The sequence below is a fragment of the Peromyscus californicus genome, unplaced genomic scaffold (genome assembly GCF_007827085.1).
Source record: "Peromyscus californicus insignis strain IS unplaced genomic scaffold, ASM782708v3 Scaffold_19__1_contigs__length_69161282, whole genome shotgun sequence".
Taxonomy (NCBI): domain Eukaryota; kingdom Metazoa; phylum Chordata; class Mammalia; order Rodentia; family Cricetidae; genus Peromyscus; species Peromyscus californicus.
The window spans coordinates 52,555,853-52,578,150 of record NW_026294491.1 but is presented as its reverse complement, the minus strand read 5'-3'; the positions used below and the strand labels follow the sequence as shown (position 1 = coordinate 52,578,150).

At 42.4% G+C, this 22,298-nt stretch overlaps 1 protein-coding gene across 1 annotated transcript; it reads right to left on the bottom strand.

Moving 5' to 3' along the window:
- Positions 1-1,957: 1,957 nt before the first annotated feature.
- On the bottom strand, positions 1,958-20,902 carry LOC128114104 (glutathione S-transferase alpha-3). The gene is made up of 7 exons (XM_052743958.1): positions 20,790-20,902; positions 13,950-14,057; positions 8,777-8,828; positions 7,685-7,817; positions 6,506-6,647; positions 3,654-3,785; positions 1,958-2,328 (listed from the first exon to the last, which is right to left on the bottom strand). Exons 2-7 carry the CDS (start codon positions 14,034-14,036, stop codon positions 2,209-2,211), a joined length of 666 nt encoding a protein of 221 aa, XP_052599918.1. The 5' UTR covers positions 14,037-14,057; positions 20,790-20,902; the 3' UTR covers positions 1,958-2,208.
- Positions 20,903-22,298: the final 1,396 nt, after the last annotated feature.

The window sequence follows — 22,298 nt, the reverse complement described above, 5'->3', positions numbered from 1 at the left end:
AAACCCAGACTTTTTCCCTGTGGCTTCAAAGTCCACCTAACAAGCTGTTCCTTAAAGCTCCTATTTGTCAGCTCCCCTTCCTTGTACTACAATGTTTCACCTAAAGTAATGCTTTCTGTCTTTGCAAACATGACCTCCAGCCGGTCTCATGAACTTGAACTAACGATCCTAATTTCTGCTTTTCTATGAGAAACCAGTTTTTGGATGATTTTTTTTTTTTAAGATAGCTTCAAGTTCAATGCCTTTATTCTTTTTATATTCAAACTATTCCAGGACAGAAAATTAAGTAATGATGATTGTGGTGGCTTGGGTGAGAAATGTTCCCCACAGTCCTGTCTATTTGAATACTTGATTGACAGTAGGTGGTGGTGTTTAGGAAGACTTAGGAGGTATGGCCTTGTTGGACGAAGTGTGTCACTGGAGTTGGAAACTGGAGCTGGGCTTTGAGGGTTTAAAGACTAGAGAAATTTCTAGTTTGCTTTCTCAGCTGCTGTTCCCTCTGCCATGCCTGCCACTTCCTGATATCATGGACTCATAACCTTTAAAACTGTGATCTCAACTAAAACCTTCCTTCTGTAGATCACCTTGGTCATTGTGTTTTATCACTGCAATAGAAAAGTCACTAATATAATGATTATTGATTAATCTTGATTATCAACTTGATGAGACTTAGAATAAACTAAGAGATAAACCCCTGGGTCGGTGTGTGAGGATGTTTCCATAGAGGGTTAACTGAGGAAAGACCTACCTTGAATGTAAGAGGCACCATCCCATGGACTGTGATCCCCAAATGAAGAAAAGGGAGAATGTGAGCTAAGTGTCAGTATTCATCTCTCTCTTTCTCTGCTTCCTGACTGGGGATGAAATGTGAGTAGCTGCTTCATATCCCTGATAACATACCTGAAGCTACTCTCAACATCACGCCTTCCCTGCGTAGTGTCTGCACCCCCAAAGTGTAAGCCAAAATAAACCATTTGTTCCATGAGTTACTTTTCTCAGGTGTTTTTGTCATAGTAGAATGAAAAATAACTGTATCACCTCTCATTTCAGCATCCAGCAGAGGTATTCCTATTAGGTATATACCCAGAGTTAACTGCTCCCTAGCATGAGACTTTAGTATAAATTTTATCCTAGATATGTTTGAATCCTAACTGTAATTCCTGTAAGTGTGATCTCATCTGGAAAGATGGTCTCTACTGATGTAAAAAGTTGATGTTGTACTAGATTGGGGCTGTCCATAAAACAATGATTGGTAAGAGGGATATCTCTGTGTGTGTGTGTGTGTGTGTGTGTGTGTGTGTGTGTGTGTGTGTGTGTGTGCTCGCGCGCGCGCACACACACAAAAATGCCATATTACCATGGCAGTAGAGATTTGGGTACTATATCAACAAATCAAGGAATTTCACCATGATTTCAGCAGGTGCTTGGAAGAAGTGAAGAAGAACCAGTCACCAAAGCAGAACCTGGTGCGTCGCAGACTTATATTTCAGACAGACCCTCCCCCAGGACTGTGGGAGAATAAGTTTATATTACTTTGATGCACAATGTTTGTGTTGTGTACATTGTCATAGAAGCCTTAGGAATGGGACACACAGAATGTCCAATTTTGTATTAGGAATACCTAAATTTTTATTACAGTAATTTTAGCTTCTGGAGCTGGGTGAAAGATTTTATTTGCTCTATTCATCATTCATGCAGCCCCAGGAGGAATGAATGCTCTATATTTAACATAAATATACTGGTTGAGTACTTGAATAAGAAAAAGATTAATTAGTTGAAGGAAACAGTTCTTCAGAGTGTGAGTGTGCTTATGAGTGTGTGTACTAGGTGAGAAAGGGCACGATCCATTAGGAAAGATTATGTTTGCATGAGCCAGTGCTTGACAGGAAATTTTCTACTTACCTCTGTTGAACAAGCTACAACAGCTATTTCATGACAATATTTGAATACTCCAGAGTCCAAGAAACTTGTACCGTTTTATTGAAATTCAAGGGAATATCCCAGGAAGTGATCATGATTTCAATTTTGACTACAACCAAATAGCATCCCACAAATCCACATAGGTCATGACTACTTGAATTAATGCACAAATCTTAGAAAACTTGTAAGCCTCACACTAAGCAGGATCAACATTTAATCAAAACACTTCACTGTTGCAAAGCTTTAGAAGGTTGACCTTGTGGCTGCTGTTCATCATATCTGCCTGACTTAACTGAAAATCTTCATTGCTGATTCTACGCATTTCTCATCCTCGAAAGGCTTCCTCTGGCTGCCAGGCTGGAGAAACTTCTTCACAGTGGGAAGGTTGCTGACTCTGGTTCTCAGTGCCTGCAACAAACAAACCAGAGCCTCAGAGAGCAGCTGGAGAAATCGCTATTGCTTGTACAGCCCTGCAGCCCTGCCAGGCAAAAACCCAACCGATCCCCTCCATCAGCAGCAGGGTGGAGGCTGGACACAGATACCCAGAGAGAATGAAGTTGAGAGGGAAAAAATGGAGCTTTCCCCCGGTATATCTTAAAGATTCATTCTGTTCAAGTTGTTCCCATCTTCTTCTCTGGACTTTAGTCCTGCAGACTCATCATTTCTCTAGAATTTAAGGATGAACAGTTTGTTTCTCAGATGTTGATACATAGACACACCCAAACAGATAAAATGAAGATCTGGGACAACGGAGTCAGAAATAGTGGTAGAAAATAGACAAGGAAACCTTGGTCCGGTCACAAGCAACCTTCACACTGTGAAAGACAAGTGGGAATTGCTGGGGCTGGCAGTATAGCCCAGTGGTACAGCACGGCCTGGTGTATGCAAGGGTTAGTCACTAGCACCACACAAAACAAAGACAAATCATAGGATCAGGAGGGTTGAGGAATGACTCAGTGGGCAAAGTGCCGGCTATGCAAGCATGAGGGTGTGAGTTAGGATCCCCCAAACCCACATAAAGGCAAGTACAACAGTATGTGTCTTTGCCTCAGCGCTGTGGTGCAGAGGGTGGAGAAGACGGCCCTGAAATTCACTGGTCAGCCAGCCTAGCTGAATAGATGAGCTCCGGGCTCAGTGACAGACTCCACTCAAAGAGAGGATGGAGAGTGATCCAGGAAGGCATCCTACGTATACCTCTGGCTTCCATATGCATAAGCACATTCGTACACACCCATATGAACACATGCATACAACACACACACACACACACACACACACACACACACACACACACACACACACACACACGGGAGTTATTGGATTGGGGAAATATGTCTGTGAAAGAGGCCACTGTAGAGAGAAATACAATGTTTGATAATGGAGAAGCTTGAAAAGGCCTCTCCAGATAGGATCACTGTCAAGAACAAGGCTACAGCAGTGATAAAGAGAATTTCATCAAAATCAGGATCAAATCCAAGGTGGAACGGGGTGTGTGTGTGTGTGTGTGGGGGGGGGGTGGACCAAGCGAGGTCTTGGACTCTTTCCATTGTACAAGACGTTGCCGTCTTGAGATAGCATATGTCTCAGACCTAGGGTCTAAAATCTCATTTTGTAGGTAGTGCTGGGGGCAAGGGGTAGCTATGAAGGCAGGAAGAAACTAGAAGTTGGGTTAAAATATTGGACCCCACGAGGTATGATATGGGCTGCCCCTCAGAGAGCTTGAAATAGAGCACCTTCAGCAGAGGGAAGTTGGCCATAATGGTGGGGTCCAGCTCTTCCACATGGTAGAGAAGTTCAACCAGGTAAACATCAGCCCTGCTCAGCCTGTTGCCAACCAGATAATCTTGTCCATGGCTCTTCAACACCTGAGGGGTTCAAGATGTTAGTCAGATCTTGAAGACAACAGCCATCACACTGGGGCCTCTTGACTTTTTCTGAGGCTCTCAAATCAAATTTTCCTTCTGCTGCCTTTTCGGGTGTGTATGGAGCCCCACTTCTTGCTCTCTGCCCTGACTCATGATAAAATCAAGAAGCAGATCTCTGCCCATCATTTTGTCATCTGTCCTTCACGGCTTTTCATACATGTGTGACACTCCCAGCTCCAGCCACACTATTTCTTCCTGACACTCCCCCCCCCAACACACTAAAGGTGTGAAGCTCTAACATTGAGGGTGTTGCCTCACTCTACTCTGTAGCCTCTTAGCGGGAAGTGGCTTCACCTGTGTGAAGACATCCTTCACACTGAGTAGACCACTTCAGTGGTTACATTCCTCCTCATTCTGCTCTCCCCGTGCCCTCATATCTACGGCATCTGGAGTGAGCTCGATCATCATCTCCTCTGCAACACTGACTCAGGCTCTTTATACTATGGCAGCCTCTGCAGTGCCAAGGCAACAAGGGGTTAACTGCATGTCTGTCTCCAATTAATTTTGGAATGCTAGAAAAAGATACTGTGGTGGAAAGAAGAATGTTTAGGTGGGGGAGGGGAGGAATGGACACCTACAACAAAGCCAGCACCACAGGATGCCGGATTTGCCATCAAGTAGACGGTACCCATGTGTTCTTTAATCTAACTAACCTACCTTCACTTCTTTCTTTTTCTTCCTTCCTTCCTTCCTTCCTTCCTTCCTTCCTTCCTTCCTTCCTTCCTTCCTTCCTTCCTTTCTCTCTCTCTCTCTCTCTCTCTCTCTCTCTCTCTCTCTCTCTCTCTCTCTTTTCTTTCTTTCTATTTTGGAGACAGGGTTTCATGTAGCCCAGGCTGCCCTCAAACTCACTGTGTACTTAGCCTAGTCTTGAACTGATCCTTTGGCTTCTATGTCTTGAGCACCCGGCTTACTGGCTTGCATCACCATACCTATCTCAACCTTTGTAGATGAATGATAGTTTTTATAAAAAATATTGGAGTGACATGTAATATTTGCTAAAATAATCCTTCAATGTTAAAGTCATGAAGAATAAAGAAGAAAAACGTCGTAACACTACCAATTAAATATAATATGTTATCAAATACCAGATTATGTATACATATAGAAATATGAATGACTGCTTGGTAAAAGAACAAAATGACACTGTAATTTATGTAGCTAACAGATATTCAAGGGGCTCTTTGGTTTCACAGTACAGGTGACAAACTGTAATGAACAGAGAGCATCTCTTCATGGGATAAATTCTAATCTGTAAGCATCCCAAGGGCCAAGAGGGAGAGTCTGTGGATATGAGCATTTATATTATTCTGTACCCTGGATCTGACACACAGCAATGAATTAGGATTTGTTGAATAAAGGAAGAATAATCTAATGCTAAGTAAGTTTTTACACAACAAATGGGAACAATATGAGCTTTTTGCTAAAATAACTTAGCATTATTGAAACCTGAAGAAAAAAGGGGAAATGCCCATAGTCAGTGAAGTAGAAGTGAATGGAACTCAAACGGTTCTTCCTTTATCTGCAAGGTTCCTGCCTCAGTGACAAGCTTAGACATTTTTTTTTTTTTTTTGTCCAGTTTGGCCTAACAGTGTCTGATTCTGAAACATGGCCTCTTCATTTGTAAATGGAACTCTAAGTAGGATGGTACACATACAACAAACAGATGTACATATGTATATGAAAATAGAACTTTATTCCCTTATTCTTGTGCAACTTTCTTTTAAAAATCCGAGATCAGTGTTGCTAATTCTGGCAATTATGTTTTTCTTCACATCTCCTCACTGTCTCTTCCCTTCCATGCCTCTGACAATATTGTGTAGATACTCTGAGTCCATCCTGAAACAGTGTGATACTTTCCTGATGGAGACCTGTTTCAGGCTTCCCTAGACTTGGGGGTAGAATGTTTTCTGATGTGTTGCTCTCATTTTGATGCTCTTGAGCCAAAAGATTACAGTGTCCTGCTCAATCAGGTCCAGCCTTTAGTATGGCTCAGATGTTTACACATCCCAAGTTCTAATTGTGACTGTGAAATCTGTCTGAAAAAATTCTGTAATGAGTCACAGAAAAACAATTTTTTGGGGGGAGGGGAGGAACACAGTATTTGCTATAACTGTCAATGGCTCTTTACATTTGACCTTTACACAACACCTTCAGTGTTTGGGTGCTGAATTAACAATAATGAAGTCCGTTCTGGAAGTGAAGACCAATAGCCCAAGAACACCTAGGCCCTTTTCCTCTTGCCTCTGTTGTGACTGATGGTTTGTGTCTCCCACAAATTAGGATGATAAGAACTCCAGCCCACAGCATGATGCTGTTAGTAAGTAGGACCCTTGAGAGGGGAAGAGGTTCTACAGTTTAAGGGCTCATGAATAGCATTCCTCCTCCCCACAAAGGGGCACCAGAGAGCTCTCACCCCCATCTGCCATTGAAGACACAGAGAGAAAGCAGGCATACAAGAACCAAGGAGCAAGTCTGGCCAGACACCAATGCAATGTCTTGATTTTATACTTCAGAGCATCCAGCACAGTGAGAAATAAGTGTCTGAGGTTTAACCCACACAGTGCTCGGCATTTTTGTTGCAGCAATGTTAGCTGCTCAGATGCCCCCTGAGGACTAATAGGCCCTCTGAGCGCTCTGAAGGTCAAACAGCGTGCACTCACCTTCTCATAGGCAGGGAAGTAACGGTTCCTTGCTTTGTCCTTGATCTTGGCAAGGTTTCCCTCTTTTTCCTCTCGGGGAACGTAAGGTTGATGGAGAACTATTTCATCCAGATCCGTCAGACCTTCAGTATACATGTCAATGCTGAAAAACAGACAGGCATTCTGCCAAAGCCCTCTTGCCTCAGATATTATAGTTGGAAAACATAAAAGGCAGTGGCCAAATAGTTCACCTCTGATGGGGCTATGGAGCCAGTAATAATAGATTTTTACTTGCTGTTTAGCAATCCTTTCGGGGTTTTTTTTTTGAGACAGGATCTCTCTATAGCTCTGGTGGGCTTTAAACTCACAGAGATTCTCCTGCCTTGTCACTGAATTTGCTGGGATAAAGGCAAACACCACCACCTCCAGTAACATTCCCTTTCAAATGACCTAAAGGGCTAGCAAGAAATGTTCCTTTCTTCATCCATTCTTCTGCTAACATTTGGCTCATTTTTTACTGTTTGAACATTATACTTTTTGAACATAATGCATCTATGAACATCCTGTGAACATTATTCCTGAGGATGTATTTTTATTTCTCTTGTGTGTCTATTTGGTAATGGAACTGCTGGGTTATTGGTGACTTGATGTTTAACTTTATGAGAAAAACCCCATAGTTCCACAGAAGATTTAGTTTGAATGGGGCGGTTCTATCAGGAGAGAGAAAACCTCATGATCAGTCTTGACACCCCCAAGAATCCTCTAGTTCCCACGAAAAGCTTCATGCAACCCTGGTGTCTCTGCACCAGACTCTATGAGCCACAATCAGCCTGACTGATGTAGATTTACATGGTAACCTAGGGTCACGGCTGCAATTGTCAGAACTGGAAGATCAGCTCTTTGGGACCTTCTCTTTACTGACAGTCAAAGCTGTCCACCTCTTTTCCTTTCTCTGAAGCTATTGTCTGGAATGTTGCTTCTGAAGACCAAACAAAGGGAAACCGGACCCCACCCTCTCCTGTTCTACATGAGATATCCCTAACCTCTCATATTCTTCCCTCAATCCCATAGTACTCTACTTAGCTGATGTCAGTGTATGTATGCCAAAGCACCCAGGCCCATTGTGTTCATGGGTCCTTTTCCATCATTCTGTTCACTCAAGACAAGACCTAAATATTTCCCAGAGCAAGTATATCATACAGGGCTCTCTCCTTCATGTCCTTCCCATAGAGGTTGTATTTGGAGGCAATGTAGTTGAGAATAGCTCTGGTCTGCACCAGCTTCATTCCGTCAATCTCCACCATGGGCACTTGCTGGAACATCAAACTCCCATCTGTTGGATGAAACAAAGAGAAAAAGATGTTTATGGGCATATGTAATACGACACAAACACATACATATATGCATATATTATATATATTCAACCCATGGTCAGACACATTCAAAACAAAAAGTATTTGATAAAATGACAGATAATTTAAAAACAACCGATTACTTGATAACTAAATTTTCAGTGGAATAACATTTAATTTTTTTCTGTTTTTAGTGTCCTCTAAGTTCTACCATTTTATCTTATTGACATTTTTATTTCAGATTGACAATGCTTCTGTATTTGTTGCACAGGTGTGACGGTGTGTTTAACTATGTTTGTGTATATTTTAGGAAGAAGTTGAAAGAGGTATAATTGTATTATTAGCTGGTACCCTTAAAATAAAAAAGAAGCTCTCAAAGTCTCTGTCTGTTCATAACATCAAGACAAGATCATAAATGTGCTTCTGTGTGGGTTTCCTGTGTGTTTTTCACTAACAACAAGGGTCAGTATGTGCTGAGTAGGCCCAGAGACCCTCACCCATAGGTGTGGACCCTCTCCCTTTTCTCTCTCATCCTCCCTCATAGTATTCCATACAATCAACACAACCTTCCTGTTAATCCTATAATGCAGCATCACTAGGAAATTAGTTTGTAAAACCTAATAGAACTCAAGGTAAGTGGCTGACATATTTTCTGCTAGCATTTAGTGAATTGTATGTGGATGGAAGGTTGTGTGGGAACCCACACAACATGCAGCAAGCATGTGAAGCAGAGACAGGACATTCAAGGGGCTTTGGGGATGGTTTCAGCAAATACAGAGAGAGTTTCAGCCCTTTTAACTGAGCTATTCACCAGATCTGCTCACAGAGACCCATGACTTAAAATTTACCATCAATGAACACTACACTTACATAGGTAATGTCTAATGTTTAAGACTTCCACTAGAAACCCTCTCAGGAACATTTAGATCTTTGTTCTTACCGTTTCTTAGCCTTGCCAAGTCATCCCGAGTTTTTAGGAATTTTTCTTCAAACTAGAACACAGAAAGAATAAACAAGTCTTTATTAATCAATTTCATTGCATTCCAGGCTTTTCACTTTGATGACTCCTGTCTGCAGATAATATGAGAGAAGGAAGACATATTTTAATTTGGCAAGTACACAGGTGAACTAATCACGGCTTGTGGGAATTGAGAGCAGATCTTTTAAGAAAGGAGCTGTGGTCACAGCACATTGCTTCTCTTTCTTGCAGTTGACATCGTCTTTCCCAGCACTCTACCTATGTTGATGATTAAGTCATAGGTTACAGGAATGCCAGTGGAAGGAAAGTGCTGGTCTTTTCTTTGGGATTTATAATATTCCAGCCTACTCCCCATAAGATCAGAAGGAAGATGTCTGTGTACCCAGCATGGAAGATGGCATAGGCCAGTGCCCAACATCTGCCAATAGGCATGATCTGTAATGACTTTAAACACAATGATCTGTAATTATTTTTAAAACACAACATTGGAACCATTACAGAGGTAGGTTAAAGTCAAGTGGTGGAATCTCAACTCTAGGCCCCTGATGCTATTTGATAAAATGCTCAGCCCTTCCATTGGTGGAGAATCTGCTTTTTTTTTAGGTCTGACACAGAGGTGGACAAAGAATGGCTCTTTAGAGAGCTAAAGAGTGCCCAAGATAAATTGGAATCAGCCTCTGGGTCTATGACATGCCAAACTCTCCATAGTTTTAATCAGCCTCTGCAGGCTTAGCTTCTTTGTAGGAATTCTTATTCATGGGTTCTTTTTGATATCATCCTTTTAGTTCTTAAATATAGGTTACATTGGTCTTATATTTATGAATAATGTACTTCTCCCTGAATCCATATCCAATAATTTAAATATTTTCTTGAAATTGCAAAGTTCAGCCAAAAGCCCATAAAAAAAAACAATGTCTTTCCATCTGTCTGATGCGGTAGCAGAGCAGGAGAGACCCTGAGTAACAATGGGGCAGGGTTTTTATAGGGGATAAAACAAGGGGGGCCTTGGGGTCCACAGACTACATAGGAACAGAATCAGGATTGATGTACCTCCCAACCAAAAGTGCTTGGTTAGCTTTCAGCTGCAGGGAAACTATTATCTCTTTCAGCAGTTGCTGTGGTTATTACATTTTTTTCTTTATCATGAGCCTACTAGTGTGGGAGTGCACAGAGGTTTCCTAGTGAGATCTGAACTTGCTTTACCAGCAAGGCTACATAAAAGGATGATTGGAACATGGGCCTGGATACTAGGTGTTTGGAAGTGTCTACACTTGGTTGTATCTGGCAAGAGGGAGGTATTTGCCTCACCCCTTGGCATTGTTATAAAAAGCCCTTTTGAATAAAGTTCTGGGCCAGTGGATAAGGATTCAGGCCCTCCTGAGGCTATTCTGTGTTTCTATCTATTTCTCTCCATTCTATATTTCTATCTAAATCTCTTATCCCATTATCCTCAAGAGCACCCAGGTAAAGGTGGGGGCAGGTCCCCCACATGCTAACTGTAACTTTTAATTGGCTTCTTCTACCATATGTGGACATGTGGTGGGGTTTTCCTGGACTAGAGCTAGGCCCAAGGTCAGGAGCTCAAGGGCATACTGTGTTGTGCCAGGGGCCTACATCCTGTTGGATCTTTTCTGAAGCCTCTCATGGCTGCAGGATGGCCATGGTAGAGGTCTGGAAAAGGGCCTGGGTTCCTCAATCAAGGCATGTGCCTCTTGTTGACATGCTTGTGGCCATGTCTCATGCTAGCTGTGAGATGGCACAGTCAATCACTTATCACGGGAAAGACTTCATTTGCTTATTTGTAAAGTTGGAGGAAGTGTATTCTTCTTTAAAATAATAGTGGAATGTTTTCCAAACACCCAGTACCTCAATTTCCCCACAGAAAGCAAGTATAGTTAAGTAATATAGAGGTGTTATTTTCAGTGACTTTCCCACTTTCCTGGAGTTCCTGGTTGTAAGATGCCAGGATTTCCAGGTTATTTAGCATGCTCCAAAGATCAGTTTCTTGTGGATCTATATGATCACCTGGTCTCACATCCAGGGACCCAGCAGGGTGGGCAAGGTGGGATGGGGCTGGATGTGATGTTGATGCTGAGGCTGCTGATGATAGATGGGGCTATAATGATCACCCTTTGAACACAGTAGACCTGAGCCAGAGGATCCAGGTGACTTGTTCTCAGCAGGCTCCTCAGTCATGCTGAGAGGCAGGAGAGGAAGCTGTACCACTGCCTCATGCTCTTCCTGCATGAACTCACTCTGCCCAGAAGCTCCGGATTCTTGACACACAAGGTCGGCATCTGGTTGCTTGGGGAAACTGACTGCTCATTTTTTGTAAAGAAAACAGTCTGTGATGGCTTTACAATTTTTCTTGTTTCTTCATTAAATTGAAACAGAATCAGGCCATATAATCAATACATTCACAAAATGATTGTGAAAAGGGACTAATCTGAGGCTTTGGTAAACATTTTGCTACAAAGCTAAGGAGGCCATGGAAGCCCAGCTAGAAGATGGAACCCCATATTGTAGCCTCCCTTTCTGACCACTGCCTCCCAGGGACTAGATCTCTTGGCAGTTTCCATGACTTCCTTTTCAGAAAACCTGTCACCCAGTTGTGGGCTCCCTCTGGCCTGAACTGAGAAGTTTTTGTCCTTGTGACAGTTCTAGAAAGCAGTGTTCAACTGAATCATGAAGATCCATACTGGATTCCTGCTCAGACAGTTGGAAAAATTGCCTTTTAACCCTGTAAAAAAAAGGATTCCATGTCATATATAAATATATATATATATATATATATATATATATATATATATATATATATATATATAAAATGAAATTTCTGCAGATGAAGCTGTGTCTGGTTTGAACAAAAACTCCTGGAGGGAGTCTACTCTACATCTGTGGAGATTGATGGATAGATTGGAATTTCTGCATTGGAAAGAGACTGGAATTCTGTTAAGTAAGTCCAGAGTCTAATTACTATATCTTGGGCTAGTTTTAGCCTTGGGGAACAGCCATTCTTTGCCCCACCTTGTATTTGAACTAACATCTTGTGATAATAAATAAAAACCTTTTAGAAGCTATTGACTAAGAACTAACATCTTGTGATTAATAAATAGAAACCTCTTGGACACTATTAATTTAGCAGAACACTAGCTTCCACCAATCCAAGAGGTAAGAATGTCATCGGAGACTCTCTTAGGCCTGTAGAATAGCTCTCTTCATCGCCTTGTCCCTGACTCTCTGGTATACCCACCAATGTATTTTAAACTTCCTTAGATTTATGACTTTCTTTGATCTGTAAAACTATAAAAACCCTGCAAAACTACTTTGATCTTTGTGATGGATTGAATACGTACGATCCCATGGACTCATGTGTTTGAGTGCTTGGCCTATAGGGTGTGGCACCATTAGGAGGTGTGGCCTTATTGGAGTAGGTGTGGTCTTGTTGGAGTAAGTGTGTCACTGTGGGGCCAGGGTTTGAGGTCTCATATGCTCAAGGTACATCCAATGTGTAGACAATGTACTTCTGTTGCCTGCAGATCAAGATGAAGAACTCTCAGTTCCTTCTCCAGCACCATGTCTGCCTGCTTGCCACCATGTCCCACCACGATGATAATGGACTAAATTCTGAAACTGTAAGCCAGCCCTAATTAAATGTTTTCTTTTATTAGCGTTGCCATGGTCATGGTGTCACTTCATAGCAAGAGAAATCCTAACTAAGACAATCTTGGAACATGAAATTTAGAGTAACCTAAATCGGTGTTCCCTGGGCAATGGTCACTCATCTTGATTCTAGAATAAACTACCTCTTATTCCTTTTAAGATGAGAACTGTGGTTTTTATGCTGACAATATGCTTCCCAGAGGCCAGCACTGCATCTGTCTTTTTTTGCCCTGTATCCAGAGGACCCAGCAAACAACCGGACTGCTCTAGATAATACGAATGAATGTGTTTCATGGTTAACAGAAGGTTTGTTCTGTGTCTCCTACCCACCCCTCCTCTGGAGCATGTATTTTCATTGTAATTACATTCATTTTTCTAAGCGTGTATGCTTCAGTCCTTTTATTGTTACCATGTTGGATATGTATACAAGTAAACAGAAAATTATGTTCCTCACTGTTCCCCTCACTTTCAACAATCATCAAATAAAGGCAACAGGCTTTCATCTACACCTCTTCTTTTGTGATCACTTGAAGGAAATCTCAAATTTCATGTTCACTCACACCCTCTATAAGGTGGTCCCATAGGCTATAACAGAATTTCAGAATTATTACTGCACGGTGACTGCATAGATTAAAAAGAGGTTGGAGGAGCAGAACTGTTGTGGGACATTTAGGAAGATTCACAGGAACATTCCTTTAAAATTGAAAACATGGATCTTAACGTGGAACAATCTTTCATTTGGGGAGAGGAAAATCATGCTCCATTATCTGCTCTCAGGGATGTCAAGCAAAGTCATGACAGGGTGACATCTCTTCATATGAGCCTCAGGCAGATGCCTCAACAGCTGCTCTAGATTACAAGAAGACATTGTTCTCATAGAGGCAACAATTCATGCTTATCACTGTCCCAGGACTTTCCAGTCGGACAAGATCTGGAGGAGGAGAATGGTGACACTAATGAGTCATACAACCATCGGGCTGAGGCTAATGGGTGTGTTCAAGTTTTGTGTGTACAGATTTTGATAAATTACTTACACTTATTTTAGTGTTTTTGAAGATTTATTTTTATCCCCTTTCTCCTTTCTGGTGTGTGTGTGTGTGTGTGTGTGTGTGTGTGTGTGTGTGTGTGTGTGTGTATTATGAGTACAGGGAGGCTAGTAGAAGACATAGATCTGGACTTGGAGTTACAGGTAGTTGTCAGTTGCCTGAAGTTGGGTTCTGGGAATTGAACTCAGGTCCTCTGGAAGTGTAGCAAGTGCTCTTAACCACTGAGCAGTTTTTCCAGCCCTTCTTTTAATGTTAATGATTGCTAATGAAAACAATAATTTATTAGGATAAATCTGTGGGTCGCTAAATAGTTAGCAATTTTTATTTTAGGTCATTCAGTAAGACACTTTTACGGCTCATGTGAGAAAAATGTTTGATAAAATCAATTTCACGTTCAACTTAAAATGACTCAAGTCGGAACAAACCTCCACTCCAGCTGCAGCCAAGAGCCACCGGATAGGCTCCATCCTGCCCCGGCCGTCGAAGTAGTGAAGGACTGGCTTCCCGGCCATGGCAGCAATCGCTTGGTTTTTCTAAACAGGAATGAAACACACCGGCTATTAAAAATCTGTCCTGTGAGGGTGTTTGGATAGCAGCCACTACACTGAAGAAGGCTGGCTTCCTTATGCCAGTACTGGAGACATTCCAGTATTATGTTCCTCGATCCAAATTGTTACCCATCAAGAACCACCCTCAGATTTCACCAAACCAGTTTAGCATCTCCATTGGTTAAAATGTGACCTTTTAAAAAAACCGATTCATCGGTCAGAGTGGAGGATAAAAATGTGTGGGACGTAATGGGAAAACAGAGTACCAGGAAACTACAGTTTATTGTAGACTTCTAATGGTCCTACCCACTACACCCCACTCTCTTTTTCTCTCTTCCCTTCCCCTCCTCTCATCTGCCTCCTCCTTCCCCTCTCCATGAAAGTCTAACCCAGGGCTTTGCATATGCTTGGGAAGCTCTATATCCTTGAGCTACAGCCCCAGCCCAGATCTCTTCTAACACACTGCCTGTGTAAAATAGTCACATGACCGCATGAACTGGCTATTTCTCCATTTTTCTGTTAAGGAAACTGGCTATCAGATAACTTTGAGGCATGGTTCACAACCTCACCAAACCAGTGAAAGACGTGAAAAATCACATGAGGAATAAAAACAAGAAGGATCTGTATCCTTATGCATGAAGTCTTATAACTGATCGTATCAAACCCAGAGGACATGGCCAAACAGCACGACCAGGGCAGCAGGCACTGTTCAGCCCTTGGGCTGTTAGGCTGTGTTTGATCAAAAGCAGAGGTCGGGCTTCAAAGGGTATGTTGTACCAAACGGAGGGAGTGTGCTGAGAATAACTCAGCTGCCCTCTAAAACAGTCATATTCTGCCCACGACATAGATTGCCAATTCCTTGCCTCTTTGGGATGTGATTTTCTATCTTTGTGTCTTTTTATTTCTATGTGAAGTCAAGGAAAAGGAGTATTGCTGAATTCATTTTACAGAATACACAGCCAAGTTCAGGGGTGTCCATGTCTGCCACACTGGGCACCCTCATCAGTTCATCTTCATTTTATCCTAATAAAAAAATCACCTACTGGGACTTATAAAATTTCTTTCCAGTGTACGGCTATAGAGACAGAGGTTTCTAGAGGAGCCTGCCCAAGATGAAGCACCTTTCCAGTATTCACTCTTCTGTTCAAAACTAAGGTCTAGGTTGTATTAGTTGTGGTATTAGTTTCAAAATATGGTGGAAATCTCTAGGTGGGTTATGGAATCCACTTTTTTTAATGAAATAGAAAAGGATAGAAAGTGTCACTGTGCAAAAAAGGTTAAGGACATGAATGTGTTTTCAGTTCAGTGTGTATACCTCGTATGTGTGGATATATGCATGTGTGTATGCTCATTTGGTCACTGTAAATGATCCTGCTGAGTCCATTAAGGAAATTTGATGCTCCCCATCTCAGGCTGCTTGGAAGTAGAACACAGCAAAGAACCAGAAAATAAAATAGCAGTGGGTCCTGGGCTAGATGGAGCCAGTGAGGTCATGAGAATAAACTGAATACCCAGGAGTCACTGAGACCAGAGGTTCCAGCGCTGGACTTGGGGAAACTCCCTTCCCCTCAGACCCAAAGACTGTTAGAAAACACTACATTTCTTTTTGGAAAGTTTTGATGTTGTGCATTTTGAAACAACCTCCTTGTCTTTACCAACAGATTATTTTTTTAAATATGTGTACTTAGATTTAAAATAGCAATCTAGGCCGGGCGGTGGTGGCACACGCCTTTAATCCCAGCACTCGGGAGGCAGAGCCAGGCGGATCTCTGTGAGTTCGAGGCCAGCCTGGGCTACCAAGTGAGTTCCAGGACAGGCGCAAAGCTACACAGAGAAACCCTGTCTCGAAAAACCAAAAAAAAAAAAAATAAAATAAAATAAAATAGCAATCTACTTTAAGAGTGTCACTTAAGATGTAGAGCTCCTAAGCTCCAACCTTGACATTATAAAATCTGTTGGAAATGCAACCACTCCGTCCTTCTGACTGTTTAGAATGTGAGTATTGCATGTTCTTATTAGAGGGATAATTCAGCAGAATGAAAGGGAGAGTAAAGTTCACTTGGCTTCAGGTATTTGATTGTTGGGGACACAGAGCCAAGTGATTCAAATCTGCTCACTAATCCTATTATTATTGATAGAGGATCGAGTTCCACAGTATTTCATCATAATGCTCCTCACTCTAACGTTCTCCACTTTCCAAACAAGAGCCTCCCAAAGGTCGATTCATGGCCAGGACAAAGAGTATCTATCACACAGCCTCACAGAGTCCACAGAATGACAATGAGAGAGACTCAATGACTTGATGGGGTCTCAACATGTTCCTGAGTCACAGTCAGTTCCCAGGAGTAACTGCCCTGTCTGCAACCACCGTGGGAACAGCTCATGGTGCTCGACTTACAGAGAGTTTCATCAAGTTCAGTGAGAAACACTACATTCCCACTCTCATAGCATTTGATTACTGATTTTCTCCTGGTACAAGTCAAGGCTTCTCCACTCCATCCTGGAGACCTCCCTCAGCTCCATGCTGCTCTCCTGAGGACCTACTGCCCATTTCCCAGTGTCCTTCAGTCTAGTCAAGGTTGAAGAGGGAATGAGAAAGCCTCTAGTTCATGAATGCCCTTCTATGAGCACCTTTTCTGGAACTCCAGGGAAAGAAAATTTCATAAAGGATTTCAGTGTTTTACTCTGAAGACTTAAGGAACTCAGTGTGATGAGGACAACATAGCTTTATTTGTTCCAGTAAGAAAACTGGCTTCTGTGTGTGGTGGTACATGACTATAATCCCAGCATGTGGGATGCTGAGGCAGGAGGATAAAGAGTTTGAGGCTAGGTTGAGATATATACTCAAAATAACAACAACAAAACAGAATACAAGCAAGCAAAAAGAGTGTGAAGAAAAAATGTCAAAAGAAATGGGATTCTTGCCGGGCGGTAGTGGTGCACGCCTTTAATCCCAGCACTTGGGAGGCAGAGGCAGGCGGATCTCTGTGAGTTCGAGGCCAGCCTGGGCTACAAAGTGAGTTCCAGGAAAGGTACAAAGCTACACAGAGAAACCCTGTCTCCAAAAACCAAAAAACCAAAAAACCAACCAACCAACCAACCAAACAAACAAACAAACAAAAAAACCCCAAAGAAATGGATTTCTTAAAAAAAAAAAAAAAAAAAAAAAAGGATAAACCTATAGTGACTCCAGTAGTAAAGTAAATTCACATCTCTGGTGAATCCTAACATCTAGTTCAGAGTGCTACACCCTTAAGAGGTAGAAGTAAGCCTTATACATAAGTCCTTCCATTTAGAGACACGTTGGCCCAAAAGATTATTGAATCTGAGTCTCAACTTCCCTTCTGACTATAGAGACAGTTACACCTGCCTACCTTCAGGGGCCAAAGAGCAACACAATGAATCAATACATATAACATTCATAATAGAAACATAGTACAAGCACGTTCACCATTGCCCTAGTTCCTAGGAGAGGAGCATGTGTTGGAACATCAGCCACCCTATCTGGAGCAATTGCAATGCATCAGGATGATCGTTGTCTGATTTGGTCCTTTCCCTGTAAGGTTTTACAGGAATTCATGGGCCTCCTGCAAAGCTGGCAGAGCAGCCTGTGCTCAATAGCAACTTCACATCATCTGTCTCTAGGGGCCTCCACCTATGATCCTGATTCAGACGGATAAGCAAGTGAGACCCATAGGAGAAGGCAAGTCAGCTAAGACAATGGGGATGCTATCCCTTCTGCACTGGGGTTTGGGTACTACTTGCCAGAAAGAACAGATTTTGGAAGTCTGAGATGTCTGCCTTCTTCCCTTCAAATCAGGACCACATCTCACACAAACACTACTGTGCAGCATCTTGCCAGCCTGCTCCTCTATAACATCTATTCAATATCCTTTTCCACAGATTTATTTCCTGTGAATTGTTAGACCTGGTTATTTTGACACCTGGACTTTCAGCCCCTTTCCCCCCAGTAGTAACATTTGTTTCAAGGCATTGTTGACTTCCACATTCTAACGAACTGCGCATTCTAGCTAACTGCCAAATGCTCCAGTGTTTGTCCTTCCCATTCATACTTCTCAAGTGTTAGCCCTTGAAAAGTCAGCTCCTTGACTGGTCAGCCAGAGCTTAGGCTGCTTTCCCAGTGCCAAGGCTGGGGACTCAATATACTGTCACAGCTTGAGGGTAGGGGATATACATATGAAGCACTGTACACTCTTAGGCTGTAGAGGTCATGAATCCCTCTCAGCATAAAACAGAGAGGGAAGTCCTTCATAGGAAGGGTAAGCCAGCCCAAATGGGCAGTGTTATGTAGCTATTTCCTCTGAATTAAAAGATAGTTGTGTAGAGAGAAGAGCTAAACTTATGTTTGAGTCTAATGAAGCTAAGGAAACCTAAGAGGCTCAGGAAGATCATAAAAGCTAGAAGATTCACAAGTCCCCTTCCCAGGGTGACAAAAGTAGTGAACAATTGTTCGGAAAGGATTGTCCACTGGACCTTCCTACAACCCAGGCAGGAAGCTGTAGGAGGCAGCTTTTAAGTCATTACCAATGCCTTTGAATCAACGTGCTCCTGTAATTAACCTAGTAAAGTCCTTAGTTCCCAAAATTAGATGTGGATGAAATAGTTGCCTTCATTTGTCAATGGTGCCCTATCTGGGGTGAGTAGATACTTATTCAGGTCTCCCAGGAAAGGTCGCACAACTGACAGTGGTGCTGAGTTTGGGGAACTCTGTCTGCCCTGCCATTCCTCTCCTGTGCCAGGAGATGCCTGAATCCTACAGAGAGGATGTCACTGGTGATCTGCTTAATTACGGCAAAGACTAGATGACATTCTACCACTCCTGGCATGGAAAATAAGTTGCTTCTATAGCAGTAAATCTCAGTCTGGATTTTCCTAGCCTACATAGTTTTAGGACATTGTTGCTGGCAGTGGAAGATGTGGCTCAAGGCTGCCAGCTGTAGCAGCTGGAGTTTTACTCAGAGACTCTGCTCACTGGAAGCTGGGATACTCGGATTCATGCCCCAGGGAAGAATTTCAGGATATGTCAGCAGAAAGCAGTGTTGGAGTTCATGAAGAAAAGGCCTGCCTTCCACTCAAGGCTCAGGGTCTTGTACATGTGCAGGTCCAGTAGAAGAGCAGGTAGAAAGAGCCTACAAGCTGGAGAATGGGAAGGGGTGCTGTGAAGTGCAGTCCTCCTCCATGACATGGCTGTTGCCTACTTGAACCCATTGCCACCATAGTTACCTGCACAAAATCAATGCAGTTAAAAATTCCAGTGTGAGAGAGAAGAGCTTCCCCATGCTCCACCCCTGCTTGAAGAGCAATTGGGGGGCTGACAGCTGCTGAGGCAGGAGAGTCACTTCTCTTTGGGGGATCACCTTTGGTAGGTTGATCATGACCCAGTGGATGATTCCACATCCTTGTGTATTTGGGCAAAACTAATTGGACTCAGTGGGTAGCAAAGCAAGAGGAGGAAGTTGGGAGGGAGGTGTGTTGAGAGGGGAGGCAGATGGACATGGAAGGAGGGAGGGAGAGAGGGAGTGGGGATAGGATATGGCCAAGATACCCTGTACATATGTTGAAAATAAACTGAAAAAATCACTGCCAAAAAAATGGTTTTAGTATAGATTTAATTAGAGAGAGGGAGGAGGGGACGGAGAGCGGGAAGGAGGGAGGAAGGGAGGGAGATAGGGAGAGAGGGAGGCAGAGACATGGAGAGAGAGAGGAAGGGGAGAGTACAGGGAGGAAGAGGACTATTTGGGGCAAGGAAGGAGACTAGCAGAAGAGGGGGCAAGAGAGGGCAGCAGGGATAAATAGGGTCAAAATATAATGATGTACTTGACTGCAAGTATCTGGATGAACTCAATTACTTTATACAGTGAGTTTACACTCAGTATTTCTGAAAAAGAAAAGAATAGTTGTGTATACCCAAGTGTTTGTATGGGCAGAAAGAGGGAGAGAGTAAGAGAGAGGGCTGCATTAACAGCAGCTATCCAACATAGTTGTGTTAAATATGTAGTTACTACGACCTAAAGGGTTAAAAGGTTAGGCAACATGTGTAGGTATGCTTATTTTTATCCAAAGCGTTTCCCCATAATCAACTACATTGCACATGGTTTTTGAGGCATATTGCTCTGATAAATGGTTTATGAGGCATTTTCCACTGGATTATAGGCAGATAAGATAGACTACAAGTCAAAAACGGTTAATGATCAACGCAGATGTTTTGATTGCAAGCACAATTTATGATCGTAATCAAAATCTCAGCCAGCAGAGGTGAGGAGTTCGTTTTTTCTCCCCCATCTCTTTAATTCTCCTTGTCCTTACTTCTTGCCTCCACCTCACAATTCACACCGCACATTGGTTTCCTCTCTAGAGAAAGCTACTCTAGCATCACTACCACACTCTCTTCCCTGGACTTAATTCCCGTGTGTCCAGGCTGTTACCCCCTCTCTCTCCTCCTTAGGAAGTTAATTTTTCTCTTACAATTCTCCCACTCCAATTTTCCAAACCCTTCATTTTTACATCTCTGTAACAGTGTATCCAGCAGAAATGGAATTAACAATTCTTAGACTGCCCTGAGTGCACCAAGTGTTCATAATGTGAGCATAAAACAGATGTTTCCTTGTGCTGAAGTGTTTTCTAGGTGCCAAAGTGTGTGTTTGTGTGTGTGTGTGTGTGTGTGTGTTAGGAAAATTGATTTGATATAGCACTTACCTTTTTAAAAAGCTGTTCCCTCTAAAGAGTTCCACAACAAGTAAGAGTTTCTGATGTTTTATAACTATTTGCTAATTTGAATAAGCCCTTCCCAGGCAAGGGCAGACAATCCAATAAGAGAAAAGCTGCTCCCACACTGCCCAGAGGCCAGAAGTACCCACCAGAGATTAGAAGGAAAATGCAAAGTCATGCCTGTGTTGCTAAAATTTTGGTTAATATGTTACCTCTTCAGTGCTGACAGTGGAAAACTTGAAGAACAGAATTCAGACAGATTTAACTCTTTGTCTGTCAGTGAGGATAGACTTTCACAAGAAACTCCCTGTGAGGTTTCCATGAGTGGCAGGCAAGGGCTAAAACAAGCAGGAAATCTCTGTTTAGCTAAGCTGGGAGATGCTGTAAAGAGCCAGCTATTGGCACTAGGGAGTATTGCTGTTGAATGAGCCACCAGGTAAGGTACAGAGCAAACAGCTGAGTTTCAGATAATAGTGATTATTAATATGAGTATGTCCCAAATATTGTGGGAATGTGCTTATGCAGAGATGTTTTCTTTGAAATTCACACTGACATGGGTGTCCGGGATCTTACCTTCTCACCGATAGGCCTTTGGATGTGGTTTGTGTTCCACTCTTCTACCTTCAGCTACTAATGCATTTTCTCCACAATGGTGCCTCAGGTTATTTTCACATTATGTGTTTAATGTGCCTCTCTCATGGGCTTTTGTGTGTGTCAAGTCCCTATAAATGGGCACAAAATATGACCATAGTACCAACTCATTCAATTAATTTAGGATGTTTACAATAATTTCTAACAGAAAGTGAAATAATATACCCAACCACAAATTATCCAGCATTCTCATTCAGCAATTGTCATGTTTTGTCCACTATACCGTAGAGTAAGTTAAGTTTATAATGTGTCTCCCTCAAAAGATAGGCCCATGTCTAAATCCCAGGATCTTATAAATATGAATTGAATTTGGAAAACGTTCTTTACAGATGTACTTAATCTGTGGAACTCGAGACGAAGCCATCTTGAATAATCCACATAAAACCTTCAATCTAGTGGCAGGTGCCTCCATAGGAGTAGAAACAGATGTGAACACAGTGAGCTGCTGAAGAAAACAGCTCACTGGCGTTTTCCACAAACGTCTTTCTTCAGTTCATTTCACATGATGGGCATTTTGTCTGCAGGTATTTCTGTGCACCTCCTGCATCCTTGCTACCCACACTGGTGAGAAGATGTCATCAGATCCCCCTGGACTGGAGTTTGGATGGTTGTGAACTGTAATGTGGATGCTGGGAATCCAACTCAGGTCCATGGAAGAGCAGCCAGTATTCTGACACTGAAGCATCTCTCCAGCACCCACAAAGACACTTTTAAAACACCCATTTCCAGTAATTCTTGCTTAGGTGTTATACATTAGGCTCATACATTTATGGGTTTATACAGTACAGCGAATGACAATGTTTCATGTTCTAATTCACAGTGATCTCTAAGTAGATACAATGAAAA